We start from the raw sequence: 20,281 nt of genomic DNA on the forward strand, positions 1-20,281 counted from the left end.
CCAACGAGGTCGAGTAGCACTGATTTTCAAACTTGTAATGTATAATCTCCGATTACTAGGACGCCACCGCTGTTGCGGATGGGAGAGCAGCGGCCAGTTTCTCGTGGGGCCAGTTCATTTGAACTAGGTGAATGCTAATGGCCCGTGCTACGTGGTTCTCGGATTCGAGTCGGGTGTTGGGGCCGTTCTGAAAGTTTCTAGAATGAGATATGGTCCTGCTGTATCTACTTTGAATGTGTGCGTGCATCAGTTTGAATTACCCTCGATACTGAATGAAGTCTCGTAAACGAAGTGTGGGAAAGGGCGACTTCATATCATTTAGTATCCAAGCAATTCTTGCCAATCCGCGATCGAATGGAGCGTTCGTCTCGTCCTATTCTTCCGAATTCATGAGCGTAGATTGAAAGGCGACGATTCAGCGTTTGAAAAAGCTTCAAGTATTCTCGTCTTCCAGAAAAGGGGGAGTATATTTTCTTCTAACAAGATACCGGTATGCGGATGGGGGAGGAGGTAGGTGTCACTGCGTTACATGGGTTCGTTTGAAGTTAAGCGTGGCTTTGCACGGCTTTACTCGACCTTGCTCTCGAAGTTCTCACCCTCGACCAAGTCGGGGATGTCATCCTCCTCGTCGTCCTTCTGGCCCTGAGCCTTCTGCATGTTCTGGTAGGACTCGGCGAGCTTGCGGAGGGAGGCAAGACTGTCGGGGCCGAGCTGGTTGAGGATACCGGGGACGAGCTCGGTGAGCTCCTTCTCCTCACCGTGACCGTAGAGGGCGAAGGTGTTGGAGGGGACGGAGGCGTGGACTAAAGAGAGACATTGTCAGCGTGGTGCGATTCATTTTTTTTGGACGCCGATAGTCTTGCTCAATGACTTTGCGACGAAGCGGCATGACACAACCGAGTAAAAATGGCTGCGGCATTGCTTCGTAGCCATAGAGAAGAAGAGGGGAGCCACTCACCGCGGGGAGCACCGAAGTGGATGACGTTGCCGTCCTCCTTGAACATGTTGACCTCCTCAATACCCTGGATGGGCTGGACGTTCATCTTCTTCAGGGTGGCCTGGAGCTTCTTGTCGTCGGCATCGGCGGTGCGGTGGACCTTCTTGACCTTGCGACGGGGAGTACCCTTTCCTCTGTTGAATGGGGGAGAAATAGCGGATTAGTGACGGGATTCTTCTGTTCAGTGCGGTGTGCATAGTGGAGGGTTGTCATCGACAGTCTGGAGGGATCAGCGAATATGGTCGGGACATGGAGAATCCGTCCGATGCTCCGATGGTGCACTGAAGGTTCCGGGAAATCTTTCGGTTGTGCAGCCTCAGGCCAGCTTCGCATATCGCGAACTCCTCCAGACCTTCGCTTGGGCATCGTGAAGTGCTTGAAAGGCGCCTCGTTGTGACTGCACTCGGAAGGAAGTCGACCAGGCGAATCGAAGCATTGAGGGAGTGATGACGAGGTGTAGACGATGTTTCCAGGACAAGACGAAAGTAGATACGTACCCTGTCCGAGTCAATCAAGCAGATGTTAGCCAGGCCATTCAAAACCCACTCATTTCGGGATCCAGAGCCAGTGCAGCTCAGTGGCTACGAGTCCGGGAGTCGAAGCGTGCAGGAAGAATTCAAGTCCGGTGGTGAGATCCTCTGCCTCTGCAAATGCCACCAAGCTAAGCTCCAACCCGTTGAATTGCTTCCGGCACGCCTCAAATTCCCAGGGTTCCGCCATGGAGATGCCACATCCACCCCCGCCGCTGAGCCCTTTCACGGCGATTGACTCACCAATGCGCACACTCTGCTGCATCTTAGCCAACTTGGCGTGATCCATTTTGTCGGGTATGAGGGGTGGTGAGGAGGGGATCTAGAGGTTTGATCCGTTAGCCGAATGTGTGTCGGAGGAGAGACGAGAGGCTCGGTGCGGCGACGATTCGAGTGTCTGAATCGACACGAATGATCGGCTGACACGGAGATCGAGAGCAATGGTGATGGGAGGTTCCAGCGTACCGGGTTGGTTGTGAGGGTGAGTAGTGGTGGTGGTTGAGGAGGGGTGGTAGGACGGAACTGAGTTCGCAAGTAGTAGTCAGAGACGGTTGATGATGCGCATCTCTCGAGTTTTGTGTGGGGGGGGAGAGAGCACCCGCCCATTTGGTGTACTCGCTAATACGCCGCGGCCAGGTGGTAGACCACTGTTCTAGGTTGGCTTCTACTGTATGACCATGAATTGGCTACTTTATACTTGTCTGTTACATTGCCTATGATCAAGAGGGGTGGAAGGACAGTCTGGGTATCAAGCTTGAGGCCGGCATGGAGGTTGCCTCTCTTCTCGCGGTCCATTTGATTGTGGGAGTATTCGACCAAACAGTTGTTGCTCGGCTAAACCCTAACGGACAGTTCAGAATGGAGCAAGCTATCGGTGCGACCCCGGGGGGTATATCACGATCGGCACAAGTCAAAAGATTGCCAGATCGGCCTCATTTCTGGACTGTCGTTCACGATCAATCTCTCAAGTGCATCACTGCCAGTCATACGTGGAGAGTCCTGGTGGAAATTGTTTCTTGTCGAGGGTCTTGGGGTTGGCACCTCACTTGGACTTGACGCGAGCCTCTCCAGCAGCTGACCCAGGGTCAGCTGATCTACACTGACCGCTTGGGCAGAATACCAAACTTGTGGTGACTCCCGTGACTCGTGACTCGTGACTGACTGCTACGCTCTCTCTCTCTCTTCTTGGCTGGGTAGACTGTAGACTTCATTCCTCTTGCAATCTCACTTTCTTTTAATCAAAAAGCATCAATCAAACTGATATTATGTTGCACCTCAATGTCGTCAATACTTCGGATATGACCCGCCGCGTCTTGCTCAGCTCGTGTCCAATGGGCAGGTATATGGACTATGGAGAAGCTGATTAACGGACTGCCTCCATGTAGAGAGTACAGGCGTAGACAGGGCTCGACCTTTCGGGAAGTGAATGAGATATGAAAAGAAAAAACGGAGAGCAGTCTCGCATAGAGAGAGCCCCAGCTCATTATCATCAACCGGGTTATGTCAGAGACATGGAAAATCCGGCGCAGAAAACACTCGGCAGTGTCACTGTCCACCTGCACTCGCATGCAGCAGTAGATTCAAGTCGAATGATGGTAACTTAAACCTCGATGGCAGACTCTCCTGGTACAGTTGGAAGTAACTAAGTACAGTTATTAGACTGTTTCACTGTTGACCAAGCATACCTCCATGACCTCTAGCTAGGTATGGTCTACATCCATCCTGTCTTTGGAATGTCCAGCACCGGGAGCTGGAACCTTCAGGAGCTCGGACCTTTCATTGGATTCACCAAAAGCCATCCATGTTCCTTCCCATCGTCGCAGTGCGAAGATTAGCAGCTCATAAGGTAGCTCCCTTCCCATCAGAGGCAGCAGGTGCCCTCTGCTCCTGGTCCCGATCAGTTCCTTGGTTGCACGCGAGTATCACGGTGAACAAGCGAGTCAGATGGCGTTGATGCAGGTGTCTCGACCCCAGGGAATCGACGAGATTGAGATGATACAATACCCTTACCTTATACTGGCGTCCCGTTATTTGAAGATTGCTTTTTGTACGGAGCCAAGGACGCAATACCGATGCGCAAGGCTGTCTTTTCATTTCCACTGGCAGCATGCGGGGTGAGTGACTCTTGTCGCAGCCTGCATAAGCTGACACGCATCTCCTCGCCTGTTTCTCACCGTGCATAGGTTTACACTGGAGATACTTGCGGTCTACCGCCGATCGGGTTTCCCAGTCAGTGTCTTTTTCGCTTGTCTTCTATACTACTCTTCCTTTTTATGAGCCAACTGGAAATTCAATCTCCCTCGGAAGATCGTCAGTGTATCTTTTGATCATTTGAATTCTCGGTTGCTGTGCTCCTTCTGCGCTCTTGACCGACAACAATTCAGGGTGGACGTTTCACGATGCGGTTCCTGTGTTTACATGGTGCGAGCACCAATTCCGAGGTAAGAGGAACCGGTCATATCGAGCTCTGTACAGTGGACTCGGTTCGCGAAGCAATCCTACCGTGTAAATGTGGAACTGAGCTCGTTGGTTGCACGTCAGATCTTCCAGATTCAGACCGGCGGTCTGCGTCAACCGCTCGAAGAGAAAGGTCACTCATTCACCTTTTTGAATGGCAATGTCCCTTCGAGCTGCGAAGAGGGTAAGTCGATCTCCGATTAAAATGCGGAAGCTCTCCCCCGTTCAATTGTTACGTAGAAGAACCTTCCTTCCACGAAGGAGGAACAGGAACAAAACACATGCGCACAGCACGCCCATTACTCTCGAATACTAACCACATGCACCGACTAGGCCTCGAAGGCGTCGTAGATGGCCCCTTCTACAGCCACTATGCACGTGACCCCGCTCTGCCAGGTATCCAGCTGGCCGAAGCCTTCGAGCACGTCCAGCGCGCGATCAAGAGAGAAGGCCCCTTTGACGCCGTCATGGGCTTTTCTCAGGGCGCCGCGCTTGCGGCTGCGCTCATCGCCCACGACGCCAAGGAGAACCCCAGCGGACCGCCCTTGTTCCGCGCAGGCGTGTTTATCTGCAGCGCATCGCCGTGGGAGAGCTCCGGGTTGGAGCGCATCGAGAGTAAACCCGACACTTGGGCGATCATTGTCCCCACGGCTCACATTGTGGGTAATTTGGATTCCTTGTACCCGGAGAGTATGAAGTTGTATTCTATTTGTGAGCCGTCCAAGGCGGCGCTCTGGGACACGGGATCTAAACATATGATTCCCTTTGATCAGAAGAACAACCAGGCTATGGTCCGAGTGATTGAGGAAACGATCGCAAAGGCTGCGAAGGCTTGAGAGATGATCGACTCAAGTTGGGCCGTCTTCAAAAGAGATTCTTGCCAGTGCTCTGCTGTCCGATTCGCTGGGAAACCGGTAGTGTTGGTCACACCTTGATTCTCATTTTAGACTATATGTTGGCATACCATTTAACAGTTGGGTTTCCATGTGGAGGCAGTGGCAAAAATGAGATCCTTGATGATGATCGTGACGAATAAAGAAATAGACAACAGAATGTGAATGCAGCAGGAATAGGGAATGAACACACTAAGCTTGTTTCTTAGCAACTGATCTCCGTTGACGAGTCCTGCACCCAGACCATAGAGCTGTAGCGAAGAGTACAGCAACCAGCGCCAGTGCCAGCGCAAGACTCCAGCCGGGTCGTGCTGTGCCGAACCGCTGATCTTGACCAAGTCATAGTCCCGCTGACGCGGGCTCGTCACCTCCAGCGGGGAGAGTCTTTTCGAGGAATTTCTCCAGGTCGGCGATCTCGTTCGGGTCCGCAGAATGACCAAGGTCGCTGGATGTGAAGAGTCATAGTCAGCAAAGCCAGCCAGTGAGCCAGGTATTTTGATCATGCGTCTGCGATCCACCAAGGGGTCAAGAACTTACGAATACTTGTTGAAGGTAACATTCTCCAGACCGATCTCCTTGAGCAGCTTGGCTGACTGATCTCCGTACGCAAAGTTGACAACCTCGTCATCCTCACCGTGTGCCAGGAAGAACGGCGTATTCTTGTTTGGCCAATTCTCCGGGATTAAGTTCTTGATGCGGTCGCTCAGCAAGAGATAGCACGACAGGCCAAAGACGCCGCCGAGTTTCTCAGGGCCGGTGACACCGGTGAAGACAGACATGGCGCCACCTTGAGAGAACCCTCCGAGCACAATGCGAGATGGCTTGATGCCCTTGTCCATTTCCTGTTTGATCAAAGAATTAAAATATTCGCGCGATCGGAGGATACCGGGTTCGTCTTGGTTGCGGGCGCTTTTTTGGAAGTCGAGCTGCAGTAAAGATGCGATTGTCAGTCTCCGGTGCGCGTTGTCATCATTGTCGTGAATAGTCTCCGAATAGCATGGTATTTCGAATTGAAGGCTTACATCGCGACCGAGATGAGCAATATCGTACCAGCCGGGCATCGACATGCCCATGTTCTGTATCGTCCGTGAGTAAAGAGCAAAGCTTTTGATCTTTGTATAGACATGGAAGCGTACCACAGTAATTGGGATGCTAGGCGCATTGGGGAAGATAAAGGCAATCTCGTTGAACTTGCCTCGTCGACGCCAATTCTGGGCAAGAGACATCCTAAGTACGAGTCAATGGCTGTGTTGCAAATCGAGCAAGAATGCAGTATCATGTCATACCATCCAGCACCTCTGTCAAGGCCGAACGAAAGCAAAAGACCGGTCAGCCCAAATGCTCACTATCTCAGCTAGCAGCTGCGACTCGCAAACACTCACGAATCGCCCAGACCGTGGGCCATGATCACAGTCGCGGTATGCTTGGTGAGAGCAGGGACTACATATGGATTTCGAGCCGCCATTTTGAATATTGACAGGGGCTTGACCGACAAGTATCGGAGACACCACAAGAAAGGAAGAGAGAATGTTCAAACTACGAACTATTCAAGGAAAGCCAACCCAGAGCTCGGACATTTACATCCATCGATCCCGCAGGGAGTGGGGTTCCATTTCTGCCAGTATTTGGAGTCGGTGTGAAGGGCGGTAAACCTCGACGATTGAGTTGAAGCATGCCCGAAGTGAAATGGAGGCCTGGTGATTCTGGTGTTGTCTCACAGACGACACTCCAGCAATCTCCAGCAGTCTCCCCGGTTGTCCATCCATTATCGAGACCGTCACTTGAAACTGGGCCATCAAACAAGAGTTTTCATATTCGACATATATCATGGCACATTATGGTTTGGCTGTCATTACTCGACTAATTGACAACCGTAGACATTAGACAATATATGAAATAAGCCCACTCCAACTCAGCACAAACATGATTACCCGGCCTCATTGTTGGTGTTTGCATCGACCACCAACCCTTGGTCCCCGGCCTCAAGGTAGAATTCCGAACGCAGCCTCCAGAGTACACAAACCGACAAACCGTGATTCGCCCGGGTCCCGTTCATTCATTCTCTTGAGTGAAAGAAGTGAACCTTCCGCATAGCCTCTGTGGAACCCGGTCAAGACGATCCCGATCTCAAACTTGAGGTTGCTCAGCAGTAGCAGGTGTCACACCAGCAGTCTGTCCAGCAGAGACCGCAGGGGCTGCCCCGTTATTGTACTGATCTGGTTGAGTGGGCTTTTCGGGGTGTATGATATTTCCACCCTTTCGGAAGTACCGACCCTCAAGATAGATGTTAAGAATCTCCAAGCACATGCCACACAATGTCCAGAAGCTGTGATTTGGCAAATTGGAATCACGTTGTTAGCAACCACCACGCAAGAAGAAGCAGGAAAGTTCAACCAATATGCCCCGAGGAACCATGCCCAGAAGCAGGATAGCTTACAATGACAGGAAGGTAAATGCTTGAATGGAGTTTCTTCTTCTGCAAGCGTTGTTCAGAGTCCAGCTGAAGGAGGCGCATCCAACCTCGTTAAAGGCGTTGTCGGTCTGTGCAATGAAGATGAACGCCGAGAGCCATCTAGATGGAAATGGGCACGTATCGAGTCAGCTTCAAGTTCTTTTCTAGTCAAGACGTACGCAATAGGTTGTCGAGGTCGAAAGAAGGAGTGTCACTGTGTTCACTTACAAGGCGTAAAAGACAATGTCCAAAGGAAGCATATAGCCCTTGTTGGTCTTCATGCAGGCAGTGAACAAAGAGGGGATGTAAAAGACGGTGGTCAGAACTGCCTATAATTGAGAGGTGAGTAACCACGGCCTACGATTTCCAAGTACTCGATGCAGTACAAAGGGTCTCTCACAATGACCAAGGGGAAGACAGCCCGGTAACCCTTGACATGATCGACTATCCATGCACCAAGACCCAAGGTGATGACTGCGCTGATCCAAAGGAGGAGTCGAACCGCAAATAGAATAGGGCGAATGATCTCCGAGTGTGTCGCCATTTCTAATGATGTCGAATCTTCGAGATAGACTTTCACTGGTATTGTCTTTTGTGAGGAGCCAAGCACAAAGTTGTGATTTGCGAAGTTGAGAAAGTGACTCTATAGGGCACACTATCTCAATTTAAGCTGATCCCAGTCTCATCATTGCCTCGATTGAGAAGATCGCATCATGAGAGATCGATATCGAGTCATGACGTTCTCATTTCATAGTTTGACATGGACGAAAAGTCCGAACTGGGTCTCCAAGAGCTCTAGCAGGAGCATCATAAGGTTGCGAAAGACCTTGTCGTTCAACGGCCGAACGAAGATGGTCGGAAGAACCATGGATTAGTGTTCAGAATGTGTATGGTTGCGATCAACCTTCGTTCGGATGATGTTCTGTATTCGATATCTGCCAGAGCAAGAGAAGACCGATCGGTCCAATCTTGAGTAATGGGCCCAAGTCTTTGATCACAAGGTCTTGCTCCGATGCTGGGATGTCGTTCTGGATTTCAATCGGTCTCGTGTAAACGTATGATCGTTACCAGGAGCCAGGAGCTGTTTGTGGCAAAAGGCGCCACGGGCGCGGCGCAACAAATGAGTTGAGCCAGTTTGATCAGCAAAGTTATGAGGCGTTAAGCTCCGAACCAGCGAGCTTCGGGTAAGCTGTCATATGTCAGCTGATAGCTGCCCAGGAGCAGAACTTCCATTTGTCAGCTTTGGAGCTCCCTCCACCTGTTTGCTAGCCAGCATTGACTTGTTTGAGGGTGACTCTTCGTAAGAACGCTGATGTCTCTGGTCTTCGGGCAGCTCGGCCTGCAAAAGTGTTCTCGCCAAGACCGCGCGCAAAAGCACAACTTGGAGCGTGAAAAACGGAATGCTGATCTCATTGAGAAGAGCTCTACGCTGAACAGAAATCACATCGAGCCTCGTTGCGATACGTCAGGGATCTCGACTGAAAAGATCCGAGAGAGTCGAGTTCCATCGTTGCCGACACGCAAGTACAATCTAGATAGCTTAAGGTTGATACGAGGCGGGGCATTGCTGACACCTTTCACGTGGGAGCGTTGACACCTTTCTTTCTTCCTTCGCTCTCTTCTCGACTGCCATGGGTGAGATCCACTCGTCACAGCGCGGTGCTCAGTCTTGAGCTGGTACCGTGCAGGTTCTTTGCTCTTGTTACATGATGTTTCGATGTTCGACCAGAGATCTCTTCCGAGATTGCATGATCTCCCCTGATCATTGACGATGTGAGGCTGCATCACCAACTTGACGGTCTTGCTTTGGCCGAGCCTCCTTCTGACATCGAATGTTTGCCTGTGGGCCTCTTCATGCCTTTACTGCTCTGCGACACTACCCTGTAAACGCAAAGGGGAGATTCCTCGTCATCTGCAAGGAACGCATTCACAATGCTTTCGGGAAGATCCCCCAACCACCAGCCGGCCTTTTCAGTGGCAGGGGGCGAATCCTACATGGAGTCGCCGAGTTTTCGCATCAAGAAGTGGCTGGCCGGGTACCACGAGTGCCCCATCCTCACGAACACGGCCACAGAGCTCGTGCCAGCCCAGCGAGTGCAGAGAAAATAGGGTGGCTACCAGCATCAGTCACGTCCTCTGACATGACTGATGGGTTGAGCACGTCCTCGCATAGATGGTCATTTGATTGGGCCAAGGGAAGCAGTTCAGGAATGTGGATCTCTCATTTGACATGTCGTCAGCCATGTGAGGTTTGACGACTGGCCTACGAGCCGGTGAAGGCTGTCAGCAGCTTGTCCGACACATTCCATTACCTTTTTCGGCATCACGACATTCCCGCCCGGCTTCAGCTATGCTGTGTCCAGCTCTAACCTGTGGTCAGCGACCAGGCCGGTCATTACATCATACTCTGTGGTCGGTGGTCGAGCATTTGCAGCACTGGTCCATCATGACCAGGTAGGATCAAGAAATGTGATGATTCTAACGGTCATTAATCTTGGCTACGTGATAGGTAAACAGGTGTCGACCGACTACACTCAAATGTCATGATGGGGGACCAGGGCTTCGGAGATACAATATACTCAACAGAGTTATTTGTTGGAGGACTCAGTCCCACCCAGGGTTCCCCATGGACGCATCAGACGTTGTCGCATCCTGGAGACTCAAGCGAGTGGAAGTCAGTGGGCGAAGCGGCCGAAGGTGTGGATATTCTTCAGTGACAGACGTCAAGCAGCACCCTTGAGGCTCTGAGACACCATGTTTTTCGCTTCAGCTTCCGGCATGCTGGCAGTGGGATCCGGAGGGCGAATCACAAGCCCGGAGAGCGTCGGAGAAGACCCACTCATCCCAACCCGGGCGCTGTCGGGCTCCACTCCGCATTGGGTCGCGCATGTGGCCGTGTTGACACTTGACGGACACTTGCCGGATGCAGTTTGGCAGGTGGTCTGGATGTGTTCTGTATAGGACATTTCTCAGACAGCAATGTCGACATGGACGCTGAAAACGGAAATACTCGGTCATCATGAATCGATCACCAGCAAAGAGATAGAACATCTCAGTCTGTTCGAACGGCCTCACGAGAAAAGCTATATAAGCTCCCTGATCTCACGGTCTTCATCGGTTCTCCATCACTCATCAATTCCACGATCCGTCAGTCCATCAGTCAATCAATAAACCAATTCTATCTTCAAGACTCATTAGTCTCAAGCTTTCATCCACTCTTCAAATTATCTTCGTCAGACATCCAGTCTCTTACCACATCTTCAACAACCCCTCTTTCTTCCAAATCCAACCCAATCCATCAAGATGCAGTTCACCGTCGCCGCTGTTGCCACCGCGCTCTTCTCCACCATTGCCCTTGCTGCTCCCGCAGCCGAGCATGGCTGGAAGCCCCAGACCGTCACCGTCCAGCTCGCCAACGAGCAGAGCGGTGCCTGGGCCAATGTCGTCGTCCCCATCGACGGAGTCTCCCGTCCCGTTCAGGAACTGTGGTCCAACACCGCCATTGCCGCCGAGCACCACGGCCTCGTCTTCGCCTCCAGCGCGCAGCTGACGGCCTTCCAGCAGACCACCCACTGTACCATCACCGAGGAGAGCCACAACGTCGACGCCAAGTTGGACGCAGAGCACACCTACCACGCTTTCGGTGGTGCGCCCGTTGAGCTTTGCGCTGCTCTCATCACTTGCCACTGCGAGGGTGAGGGTGCTCCCGCCCACCCTTGAGAGAGAAAGTTCCCATTGACAGTCTGATCTCATTTTTTGGGGGTGGGGGGTCTTTTTTTTCCGTCTTGCGCCTCCAAGATTTTTCTTCATACAAATGTGGTGTTTGGGTGATTAGAGATTATGATTGCATCCTGCATCGAGCAGTTTGAATTTCGATCCTCGATTCTGTTCTGAATGTCCTCCAATTTTGTGCTTTGGTCTTTGATTTTTCTTTTTCTTTTTCTTTTCTCAGCCTCCAATTTTCTTTCCGATTTGATCAATTGTCAACAGGAGCGATTCAGAAATTGTTTCAATACTCTTTTGCATGTTTTGAAATCATCTGTATCATATTTACATCTTACAAAGGCGGGCATCAGAGCGCCTGACTGAATAAACAAGTTTTTGAACTGGCGTTTCAATCTTCGATCATAGATCCTCTTCAGCGTTCAATGGCCTAAATTTTAAATATGGATCTCAGACACAACCTAGGTAGTTAGGCAGATAATTCTAGAAATTGACTTGAGCTTCCAGTATCTCAATCTCATGATAGGTAGTGTCCACTGTCCACTGTTCACTGTCTACGTACGGATGTCGCTCTATGAAGGTGGTAGCCGAGTCTGCTCAGTGGGCGGGGTTGGAAATTCGAAATGAAAGAACGAGCATTGAGTGATGATATCGTCCATCGCATACCCAGACTGAGTCGGTGATATTTCCCAACTATCCGAATGTGTATGATGTAGACCTATTAGTGCCATATGTCCAGATGTTGTGGGTGGTTGTACACCCAGCGTGTTGTCGAACCATAGTGTGCTGATGACGAAACGTGTGAGTCAGGTGTACTTCGTAATGCAAGCCTGTGAGCTGACAATCTTAGCAAAAAGAAAGGATCACCAGCTTGATCGAGGCATCGTAAGAGCCATCCTCCAACATGCATCAGACATCAGAAAGATTCGTTCCACAACCCTTCAAGACAACCCCTTCAACTCGGCCTTCAAACGACCGATCACATTCTCAATCAGAGCAGTCTCAACCACACCCTCCTGCCACGTCACAGCAAGTACCATACAACCATCAGCCCCGGTCGCGACAGAGACACCAATGGCATTTCCAACGACACTCGCACATTGTGAAAAGACCATTCCCTCGATGCGCGGCTTATCAGGCGCGGCATCATCGCACGACAAGACACCGATATTCGAGACCTCGTAGCTCTTGTCGCGCTCACACCCGAGTTTAGAAAAGCACAGCTCTTGCTGGAAATCATCCACGTATTGTAGGAGATTGGGCCCCGTGTCGCGGCCTTCACGATTCAAAGAGGCGATGATGTTCCGCCGGGAGCGTCGCGCTTCGTTCCAGAAACCTTCATCTGGCGTGGGCTTGTTCATCGTCGCGTGGCGTGTGTATGACTCTTCGGAATCGGTTACGTAGACGCCCATGACTTCGTCGGTGATCTCCGCGGGGAGCCAGCGCCGGCATGAGATTGCGCCGGAGCAAGCGAGGTGGGTGTAGCGATCTGGGAGATTGGCGAAGAGTGATCGCGCAAGGACGACCTGGAGGAGTGTGGTGATGGTTGTTTGTTCCCTGCGACAGATGGCGCGGAGCGACGTGACGAGGGATTTGGAGAAGGGGACTAGGCGGACTTGTGTGCCTCCTTCGAGTTGGATCTTGCCTCCGCTCCAGAGACCCGGGTTTCTGTACGAATAGATCTTTGCGTGGAAGATCTTTTTGGCCAGGTACCACATTGAGAGTGGCATGGGGTGAATTTGCTCTATATTCGGGAGCATGGGCGTTGAAGGGGACTGGATGATGGATTTGGTGACGGCGCCGTGGTGTCCGAGGGCGCGGAGCAAGGTCTGATGAAAGGCTTTGCCCGAAGTACCATCGCCCAGTGCATGGTGAAAGACAAATGCGGCAGTGAAACTGTGCGTGTTTGTGGAGTCGGTGAGCACACAGAGTCTCCAATATGCGTCTGGCGCTGAGAAGGGCGTGTTGTGTTGCCGTTCTAGGAGAGTCTGTAACTCCAGGTCTGGAAGCAGGTCTCCGGCCTCATCGACCCCGGCATTTGATGCATGACTGATTTTGCGCTCTTGAAACTCGACCACGCGGTCCAGATCGATCTGCGGCAGACGGACAAAGTAGGGTTGTTGAGTATCATCCGCCGCAGGAATCGCCGACAGAGCGGCATGTTCGGCAATGAGGGTCTCGCAGGCGCGATAAATAGAATCCCTGAGAGATAGCTGGAAGCTCTCGGGAAGGAGGTATGTCGCCGTCACCGCGACATTAAGATAGAACCCAGCCTGGTGCCGAGCGGTCGAATACTGTTCCAGCCGGCCTAAGAATGGAAGGTTAGCCTGACATAGGGCTACTGGCAGGTGTTAGTCACTCACCCACAGATCGTAGTCTTTCAAACTTTTCCATTGTACAGCAGAACCAAGTCGCTACGGCTTGACCCAGATACCTAGGAGACAATTGTTCAGAAAAGTCGTCTGCGACTCCCCATGCTTATGGAGCAGTCAACAGGTACATGGCACCTCGTTGGCAGGGCTGTGCCTGACACTCTCACCACGTGACACGGACGTCGTGGTCCTCGGGGTCCTCGGCATGCGCGCGGGACGTGCCGCGGACAGCGCGAACTTTGGGGAGGAACCAACGGCTCCCCCTTTAGCCGACGCCGGCATTAGTTGGGCGGACGGGACGTTTGGCTCCCCGACACGAATTCTGAACGAGAGGTGGGGTACCTTATCTTGCCTACCTGAGTTACTGAGATACCGACTCCAACGGGGAGCCATTATCCACGCGGACACTGTGATGGGTGTTTCTTTGCATTCATGGCTTGAAGGTGCCGCCATCCTCGCAATGATATAGCTTACAAGTCCAAATGGAACGCTCCTTTTGATATGGTTCATAGCATTGCTTGTCATTGAGATTGACGAAGGATAATGGGTATATCTCTCAGAACGCGTCTGAAAGTGCGTGTGTAACGCCGAGAGCATCATAAGGTCGCCTCGCTAAGGCCTTTCGCTGGTATTCGCTGAGAAAGAAGCACATCGCATCGTTTCCTTTATTGGATTATGACTTTTCCGGCCTCTCCGAGAAAGATTTTCAGTCTCTTCTCTAGAGAACTGCAAGACCGCCGGCGAGGGCTGCACCGAGCACACCCCATGCAGCAGTCTGTAGGGGCACAGCTGCTCCCGAGGAAGTGGAAGTGGAACCGGAGCTGGTGCCTGACCCTTGAGCTTCCCCGTTGCCGGTAGATTCATTGGCATTCCGCTGAGCAGCTGCACTGGGGAAAGGAGTGGCAGCAATGCCGCTTCCGTTGGTGCAAACCGAGGGTTGCTCGTATTTGACGCTCGAGTCGAATTGAATGTCGGCGCACTGATCATGGAGAAAGACGTACGATTAGTATGAGATGTGGACCTTCTCGACATCTTGGGGAAAAAGGGAATTCGGCCGATATAACTCACAGCGTAGAGGCCACCGGTGGGATCCCCGTTGCTCTGAACTTGGAGCGTCGCGTTCATACCATCCGTGAGGTTCATACCGAGGAGCTTCTCGGTGAAATCCACGTGAGGCAGGCAGAATGGGCCCAGACCATTGATCTGGAAGGTGTGCACGAGAGTGATATTGTAGTTATCACCGGGATTGGTGCCCAGCGCGAGCAGAACTTCGACTGCAGTTCGGGAGTGACCCATACGGAGGGAGACGGGCAAGGATCCTGAGATAGGCACTTTGGTGCGGTTGGAAGACTGGCTGAGGCCACCGCAAGGGAATTGGGCCATTGTATTCTCGTCAAACCCGCGAGATTCGGGGTATTGAAGGTGAAAGTGCGCGGCAGCCAATGGCGCCAGGGCCCAGAAAAGGAGAGAGAACTTCATGGCGATGCGACTGTCTCTGGGGAGGGTAAGGGAGATGACACTAAAGGGACGAAGAGCAGACTGGAGAGGGCCGAGATGAAATTCGAGTTCCAGGTTGGGCACGGGGAACCCTGGAAGATATAGGATCACCAGATTTTGAGAATTCCGGAACGGCAGAAAAACTCCCTACAATGGACCTTATCGTGCTGGCTTATGCCTGGTGTCCTTCGCCATAATTGTCTTCCATAGGGCGAGTGGTTTGATCAACGACCGTATCACCCTTTACGCGCATCATTCCCCCAAACCTCCTCCCCATCTGTATCCTCCTCGTTCCTTGGCCGAGCGAGCCATAGCTCCATCGGCCTCGTGATTGCCCATGTGCTGTCCCATGTTTCGACAAGACGCACGCGGGGTTTCCTTTTTCGTATCGAGACCCGAGAATCGTACGGCGGGGAGAGATTCAACAACCAAGCATCGATAAATGCAAGCTCCTGACGGCTAATTCAGGGTGCGTGCGAGTGGACCTGCCTGTTCCAGGTGCCTCGTGTAGTCGTCCCGGTATTTGCAGGGTCCAAGGCGATGTTTTTTTTCCCTTCACGTCCCTCGGCGATTCTACCGGGCTGGACCTCGCGCGCTAGTATCCAGTAGGGAAAATCTGCTCATAAGCCCTCATCTGCATGGGAGTGCAGCAGTGCAGTGGGTTGGGCGCAAGAGGCGCGGTCAACAAGTGTATAGAATTAACATGCTTTAGTAAATCGCCCAATTCTGTCGGGAAGTCAATTCAGCCAGGCCGTATGAGATTCATGATATCGACGACTTCTTTTCCTTTGACTCAAGAGAGAGCATGTACCACTACACTTACAGTAGGTGCTACAAAGTTTCGCGCGATCCGGATCTGACGTTGGGGGAACCAAGTCGAGTGTCCCGACAGATGGGTTTTGCTCAGCCATTTTCGCCTGAGAACAAGAATCGGCCCGTGCGGATGGTCGGCCCAAACCAAGGATAGCGTGGCAGGTGGAGCCTCAACCCCCCGACCACCCGCAACGCTAACCCCGAAGCAGTTAAATAATTTGCTCAATCCTGCGCACCACCGCACGGCGCACATGCATGCGGTGTCGGGAGATGGCTCGACGTGCCACACGGCTACTTGTGCCTGGGCCGTCAACCATGGCTAAGATCAAATCTCGTCTCGCTAGAGTCCCTCATTCTCTATTGTGAACTGGACAGTACGGTACGAGTGTATCGGTGTGTTCGAAAAGACCATGAAGAGGAAAGAGGACCAAGAATTAGATTCTCTGCGCCTGAGTCAACGCCAAGATATGCCATGAGTATGTGGAGGGGATATCTGATCCTCCATGCTGTCACGTAAAAGATAGTCGTCATTCATGAGTGCCCGTTGGACGTGGTGCAGGGAAACTTGAGCCGCTGGGCACAGTCTAAGCTTGCTCTAGTGATTGTGCTCATTCCACTGGATGTATCGACCAACTGCCAGGTCTCCGATGAATGCGCCCGTCAGGACCGAGCAGAAGTAGCCCACGTTCATCGTCATGACTGCCAGCATCCTGGGAAGACGAGGAAGTCGATGGTCAGCCCGCTGGTCCATCGGGAAAGGTCCAGGTCAATGTGAGATCCACGGGGACATACAGAAGATAGGAGACTCCAACAATGAAGAGAAACAGGATTGCCCGTGGCAGATCCACGCTGAATCGCCATGGGATCGGCCCATGGGCGATATTGTGCACAAGCTTGACATTCTCTTCCACTCCCTGCGCCGTGATCAGCGACGCAGCCTTGGCGTCGGGATCCCCGTCAATCCGTCCAGCTTCGGTGGTCTTCCCCGCAATGGCGATGTAGCGACGATTCAAGTGCGTGACGAGCCAGTGACGCTCCATCGTGGCCTTGAAGGCGACGAGACAACGATCGATGATGGCGAGCACAATCAAGAAAATACAGGTGGCAGCGTATGTCCCTGATGATGAAGGGGTCCAGGCGGCAGAAAAGAGATGCGTGCTGTGTGCATTGGTGAAGGCCATGGTCATGCCCATGGCCGATGAGGCACCAGATGAGGAACTTGCGGATGAGGCACTGGAGCCCATGTCCATGCCACTCATTGATCCGTGATCCATCGGGCTGCGTCGTGTCGCGATCAAATATCGAGCCGAGAGACGGTCAGATAAGTTTTGAGATTGATTCAGCAACCGGCGGAATCAAGTCGTGTTCAAATGAAGGCCAGATGGTGAGAATGAATCCCAGCGATGATCCCCAGAGATCCGAGCGAGAGATGTCCCCCGTGGTGGGCTAAACCCGGAATGAACTGAGACGGGGGGGGGGGGGGGGGGGATCAGAGTCAGACATGATGCTGTCGCAAAGTGGGGGGTGGAGACGTTTTGAGCAGATTTAAGGCAATTCTTTTCTTTGGATCAGACTGCGGGTCGACTTGTCCAAACCTCCAAACGCGCTCCGGGTCGGGGTTTCATGGGTTTCATTACGCTTACACAAAGACTCCCAAAGGGATCAAGTTCGACTGGCCAGGATCTCTGGATCTCTCTCTCTCTCTCTCTCTCTCTCTCTCTCTGTGAAATTGAACTGTGAAGTCTGGGCTCTGGATTGCAGAGTCTGTAATGAAAGCCAGCGGAAGAGGGGAGGTTTCAATGGCGGGACTGAGCGGGGCCCATCTGGGCCGTTTCCACCTGACCAGTTGGCACCGACGAGGGGATGTGAGCACTTTATTGATAAGCACAGGACGGCCCTCGGATCCCGGGACTCTCAGCCACGTGAGGAAGGGCCAATTTCGATCGTCTGCACAAGTTGGACCATCTTTCCTCGAGTGTACTGGTCGAAGCGAGAGCGAGAGGTGCTCTGGACTTTGGGTTGACAGGACCGGAAAAAAAAAGCATCACCAGCGCGGGCGTCCGTATTCAACCATGCAAAGTCGCTTCCCTTGAAATCGCCTTGAACATTGCCCATTCTCAACATGGACCTGATGAGTGATATGCCCATGGGCTCCATGTCCATGGCGAGCGGGGCTCCGAGCCTTCTCACGATGCAAAAGATGTACTGGGCTGTGGTGGGAAGTGCCATCGGCCTAGCCACCATCGTGAATCTACTGAATTGGATTCTGGCACGACATCGGTAGGGCTATGGAGAACCCTGTACGATCCGGCAAGGATTCCACGTGGAGTCTGTAACTGACTCAATCAACTTGACATCTCTACACAGATTACGGGACACGTCTCTCACTCCTGCGAAACCCAAGTCCCTTTTCTTCGGCATCTACGCGACCATCACTGCCATCGTTCGCGAAGTGGGCCACGCCACCCTTCACCCTCTGACGGTTGGCAGTCACACCATCCACTTTCCGCCCCTTGGCCCCGTCCTGATCATGCTGGCCAATCTCATCACCATTCTCGTGCTCTGCTTCTACAAGCTAGACACGCTCGATGTCTGGCAGTGGGAGAACATCGGCTACAGCACGGGATGCATTGCCATCTGTCAGTTGCCTCTCATCTTCCTGCTGGCGGGAAGACAGAATATCATCGGCTTCCTAGCCGGCATGAGCTACGCCAGTCTGAATTGGTATCATCGCTGGGCGGCGCGGACTCTGTGGCTCACCTCGACCATTCACATGTGCTTTTGGTTCCGCGACTGGGGGCGCTATGACTACATCGCCTACGAGCTGGTCAATGATGATCTCACTAAACGAGGATTTGCCGCGTGGTGCCTGCTGACTTGTATTCTGATTACCTCGGTCCGTCCAATCCGGGGACTGAGCTACGAAGTCTTTGTCCTGCAGCACCTGGTGACTTTCATCGGCTTCATTGTTGCCGTCTGGATGCATGTCCCCAACGAAGTGAGGGTGTACCTCTGGATCCCCATTGGATTGCTGGTCTTTGACCGTCTAGCGCGGTATATTGGGGGCGCATATCTCAATCTGGCTCTCTTTCATCGGCAAACAGATGGCAAGACCGGGCAACGTCTGTGGACACATTCGGCAACGTTCGCTCCGATGCCGGGGAACGTTACGCGTGTGACCATCCCGAACCCCGGGATGCATTGGCAACCGGGTCAGCATGTATTCCTGACCTGTCATTCTCTCGCTCCGTTCCAATGCCACCCTTTCACCATTGCCTCGCTCCCCGAAGATCAAAGACTGGACTTTTACATTCGCGCCAAGACGGGGGCTACCCGGCGCCTGTTTCGATTCGCTTCAAAGAATGACGATAATCTTGGACCTCCTACCGCGGCCGCAGTCTCGCAAGATCAAACCGTCTTCATCGAGGGACCCTATGGTGCCGTGCGACCTCTGCGTCAATTTGACAGTGTGGTGTTGTTGGCTGGTGGCACGGGTGCAACCTTTACGGTGCCTCTGCTGCGAGACTTGGTGTCGGGATGGAACAAGGACAGTAGGGGAGAAACGTCTCGGGTCTCCCGCAGCGTCAAGCGCCTGGCAGCGACCAAGCGGATCCGATTTGTTTGGGTGATCAAATCACGAGCCCAACTTGGCCTCTTTGAATCTCAACTACAAGCAGCGCTGGCCGACGTGGCTGAATGCCAACTCAGACAACCAGACGGTGGGAGAGAGGTTGAGATTAGCATCTATATTACCTGTGATGAAAGGTTGGAGGTTCCGCATCCAGTATCGACCAATGCCCCGCCCGCCTCGTCGACTGTCGTCACTGAGGAAGCGCCCAACCTGTCTGAGACGAATGGCTTTGATGAAAAGGACAACATTTCCGTACGCTCGCTTTCCGCAGGATCCCTCTCTTCGTCGGCGGCCCCAGCTATGGCCGGTCGGGGCTGTTTACCCGGTGGGGGATGCTGCTGCACGACGCAGATCATGGATGAGGATCAAATTGACACCTGTACATGCAAGTGTTCCGGCCCTGTGCCGGTCCCCGCCGCGAACTCGGGTGTCGGCGGGGCCAATGAACAGACGATGAAGTCTTCTGAACCACCGACTCCGCTGCCCATTGCCTTACCCATCTTCGCCGGCCGTCCTCATCCACGAACAATCATCCGGAAAGTCCTTGAAAAGGCCGAAGGCGAAAGCGCCGTGGTAGTTTGCGGGCCCCAGGGTCTCAGTGACGATGTACGTCGGAGCGTGGTATCTCTCAGTGACGAACGAGCGGTCCACAAGGGGACGGGAGCGCAGGGGATATACTTGCACATCGAGAGCTTTGGGTATTGAGACGCGGGGGGTCTTGAGCTTCATTTTGGGGTGGGGGGCATTTAGATAGTTCACTACAATTCCCTGAGATGTAAGAGTACGAGTCTTCTTCTCTCGCACCAAAGGATGACTACACGAATTGACGAGCTTCATGATTCTTCTCAGTTGCGGTCAAGCTTTCACGGTCGACTGTTCTCTTGAAAGTATCCGCTCTCAATCGAGGCAGGGAATT

General features: G+C 52.7%; 11 protein-coding genes across 11 annotated transcripts; 3 read left to right on the plus strand and 8 right to left on the minus strand.

Annotated features, from left to right (window-relative positions):
- Positions 1–567: 567 nt before the first annotated feature.
- Positions 568–1,363, minus strand: N7539_004795 (nascent polypeptide-associated complex subunit family protein; the record flags this gene model as incomplete). Its single annotated transcript, XM_056934397.1, has 3 exons — positions 568–803; positions 959–1,131; positions 1,350–1,363. 3 exons carry the CDS (start codon positions 1,361–1,363, stop codon positions 568–570), a joined length of 423 nt encoding a protein of 140 aa, XP_056789591.1.
- Positions 1,364–1,543: 180 nt separating this feature from the next.
- On the minus strand, positions 1,544–1,816 carry N7539_004796 (uncharacterized protein; the record flags this gene model as incomplete). The annotated part of the gene is made up of 1 exon (XM_056934398.1): positions 1,544–1,816. The coding sequence occupies one exon, from the start codon at positions 1,814–1,816 to the stop codon at positions 1,544–1,546; it is 273 nt and encodes a 90-aa protein (XP_056789592.1).
- A 2,110-nt stretch (positions 1,817–3,926) lies between these two features.
- On the plus strand, positions 3,927–4,820 carry N7539_004797 (uncharacterized protein; the record flags this gene model as incomplete). Its single annotated transcript, XM_056934399.1, has 3 exons — positions 3,927–3,968; positions 4,069–4,168; positions 4,318–4,820. The coding sequence occupies 3 exons, from the start codon at positions 3,927–3,929 to the stop codon at positions 4,818–4,820; spliced, it is 645 nt and encodes a 214-aa protein (XP_056789593.1).
- A 396-nt stretch (positions 4,821–5,216) lies between these two features.
- Positions 5,217–6,342, minus strand: N7539_004798 (palmitoyl-(protein) hydrolase; the record flags this gene model as incomplete). The annotated part of the gene is made up of 4 exons (XM_056934400.1): positions 5,217–5,322; positions 5,415–5,953; positions 6,014–6,104; positions 6,260–6,342. The coding sequence occupies 4 exons, from the start codon at positions 6,340–6,342 to the stop codon at positions 5,217–5,219; spliced, it is 819 nt and encodes a 272-aa protein (XP_056789594.1).
- A 662-nt stretch (positions 6,343–7,004) lies between these two features.
- On the minus strand, positions 7,005–7,873 carry N7539_004799 (MARVEL domain-containing protein; the record flags this gene model as incomplete). Its single annotated transcript, XM_056934401.1, has 4 exons — positions 7,005–7,203; positions 7,315–7,449; positions 7,558–7,658; positions 7,730–7,873. The coding sequence occupies 4 exons, from the start codon at positions 7,871–7,873 to the stop codon at positions 7,005–7,007; spliced, it is 579 nt and encodes a 192-aa protein (XP_056789595.1).
- A 2,179-nt stretch (positions 7,874–10,052) lies between these two features.
- On the minus strand, positions 10,053–10,295 carry N7539_004800 (uncharacterized protein; the record flags this gene model as incomplete). Its single annotated transcript, XM_056934402.1, has 1 exon — positions 10,053–10,295. The coding sequence occupies one exon, from the start codon at positions 10,293–10,295 to the stop codon at positions 10,053–10,055; it is 243 nt and encodes an 80-aa protein (XP_056789596.1).
- Positions 10,296–10,632: 337 nt separating this feature from the next.
- On the plus strand, positions 10,633–11,049 carry N7539_004801 (uncharacterized protein; the record flags this gene model as incomplete). Its single annotated transcript, XM_056934403.1, has 1 exon — positions 10,633–11,049. One exon carries the CDS (start codon positions 10,633–10,635, stop codon positions 11,047–11,049), a length of 417 nt encoding a protein of 138 aa, XP_056789597.1.
- A 944-nt stretch (positions 11,050–11,993) lies between these two features.
- N7539_004802 (uncharacterized protein) lies at positions 11,994–13,706 on the minus strand (the record flags this gene model as incomplete). Its single annotated transcript, XM_056934404.1, has 3 exons — positions 11,994–13,360; positions 13,416–13,529; positions 13,592–13,706. 3 exons carry the CDS (start codon positions 13,704–13,706, stop codon positions 11,994–11,996), a joined length of 1,596 nt encoding a protein of 531 aa, XP_056789598.1.
- Positions 13,707–14,142: 436 nt separating this feature from the next.
- On the minus strand, positions 14,143–15,272 carry N7539_004803 (putative GPI anchored protein; the record flags this gene model as incomplete). The annotated part of the gene is made up of 3 exons (XM_056934405.1): positions 14,143–14,403; positions 14,493–15,013; positions 15,188–15,272. 3 exons carry the CDS (start codon positions 15,270–15,272, stop codon positions 14,143–14,145), a joined length of 867 nt encoding a protein of 288 aa, XP_056789599.1.
- Positions 15,273–16,329: 1,057 nt separating this feature from the next.
- N7539_004804 (copper transporter family protein) lies at positions 16,330–17,008 on the minus strand (the record flags this gene model as incomplete). The annotated part of the gene is made up of 2 exons (XM_056934406.1): positions 16,330–16,444; positions 16,527–17,008. 2 exons carry the CDS (start codon positions 17,006–17,008, stop codon positions 16,330–16,332), a joined length of 597 nt encoding a protein of 198 aa, XP_056789600.1.
- Positions 17,009–17,856: 848 nt separating this feature from the next.
- On the plus strand, positions 17,857–20,070 carry N7539_004805 (ferric reductase family protein; the record flags this gene model as incomplete). The annotated part of the gene is made up of 2 exons (XM_056934407.1): positions 17,857–18,014; positions 18,102–20,070. 2 exons carry the CDS (start codon positions 17,857–17,859, stop codon positions 20,068–20,070), a joined length of 2,127 nt encoding a protein of 708 aa, XP_056789601.1.
- Between the last annotated feature and the right edge of the window lie 211 nt (positions 20,071–20,281).

The sequence above is a fragment of the Penicillium diatomitis genome, assembly GCF_028827545.1.
Source record: "Penicillium diatomitis strain IBT 30728 chromosome Unknown utg000005l_segment0_segment0, whole genome shotgun sequence".
NCBI lineage: Eukaryota > Fungi > Ascomycota > Eurotiomycetes > Eurotiales > Aspergillaceae > Penicillium > Penicillium diatomitis.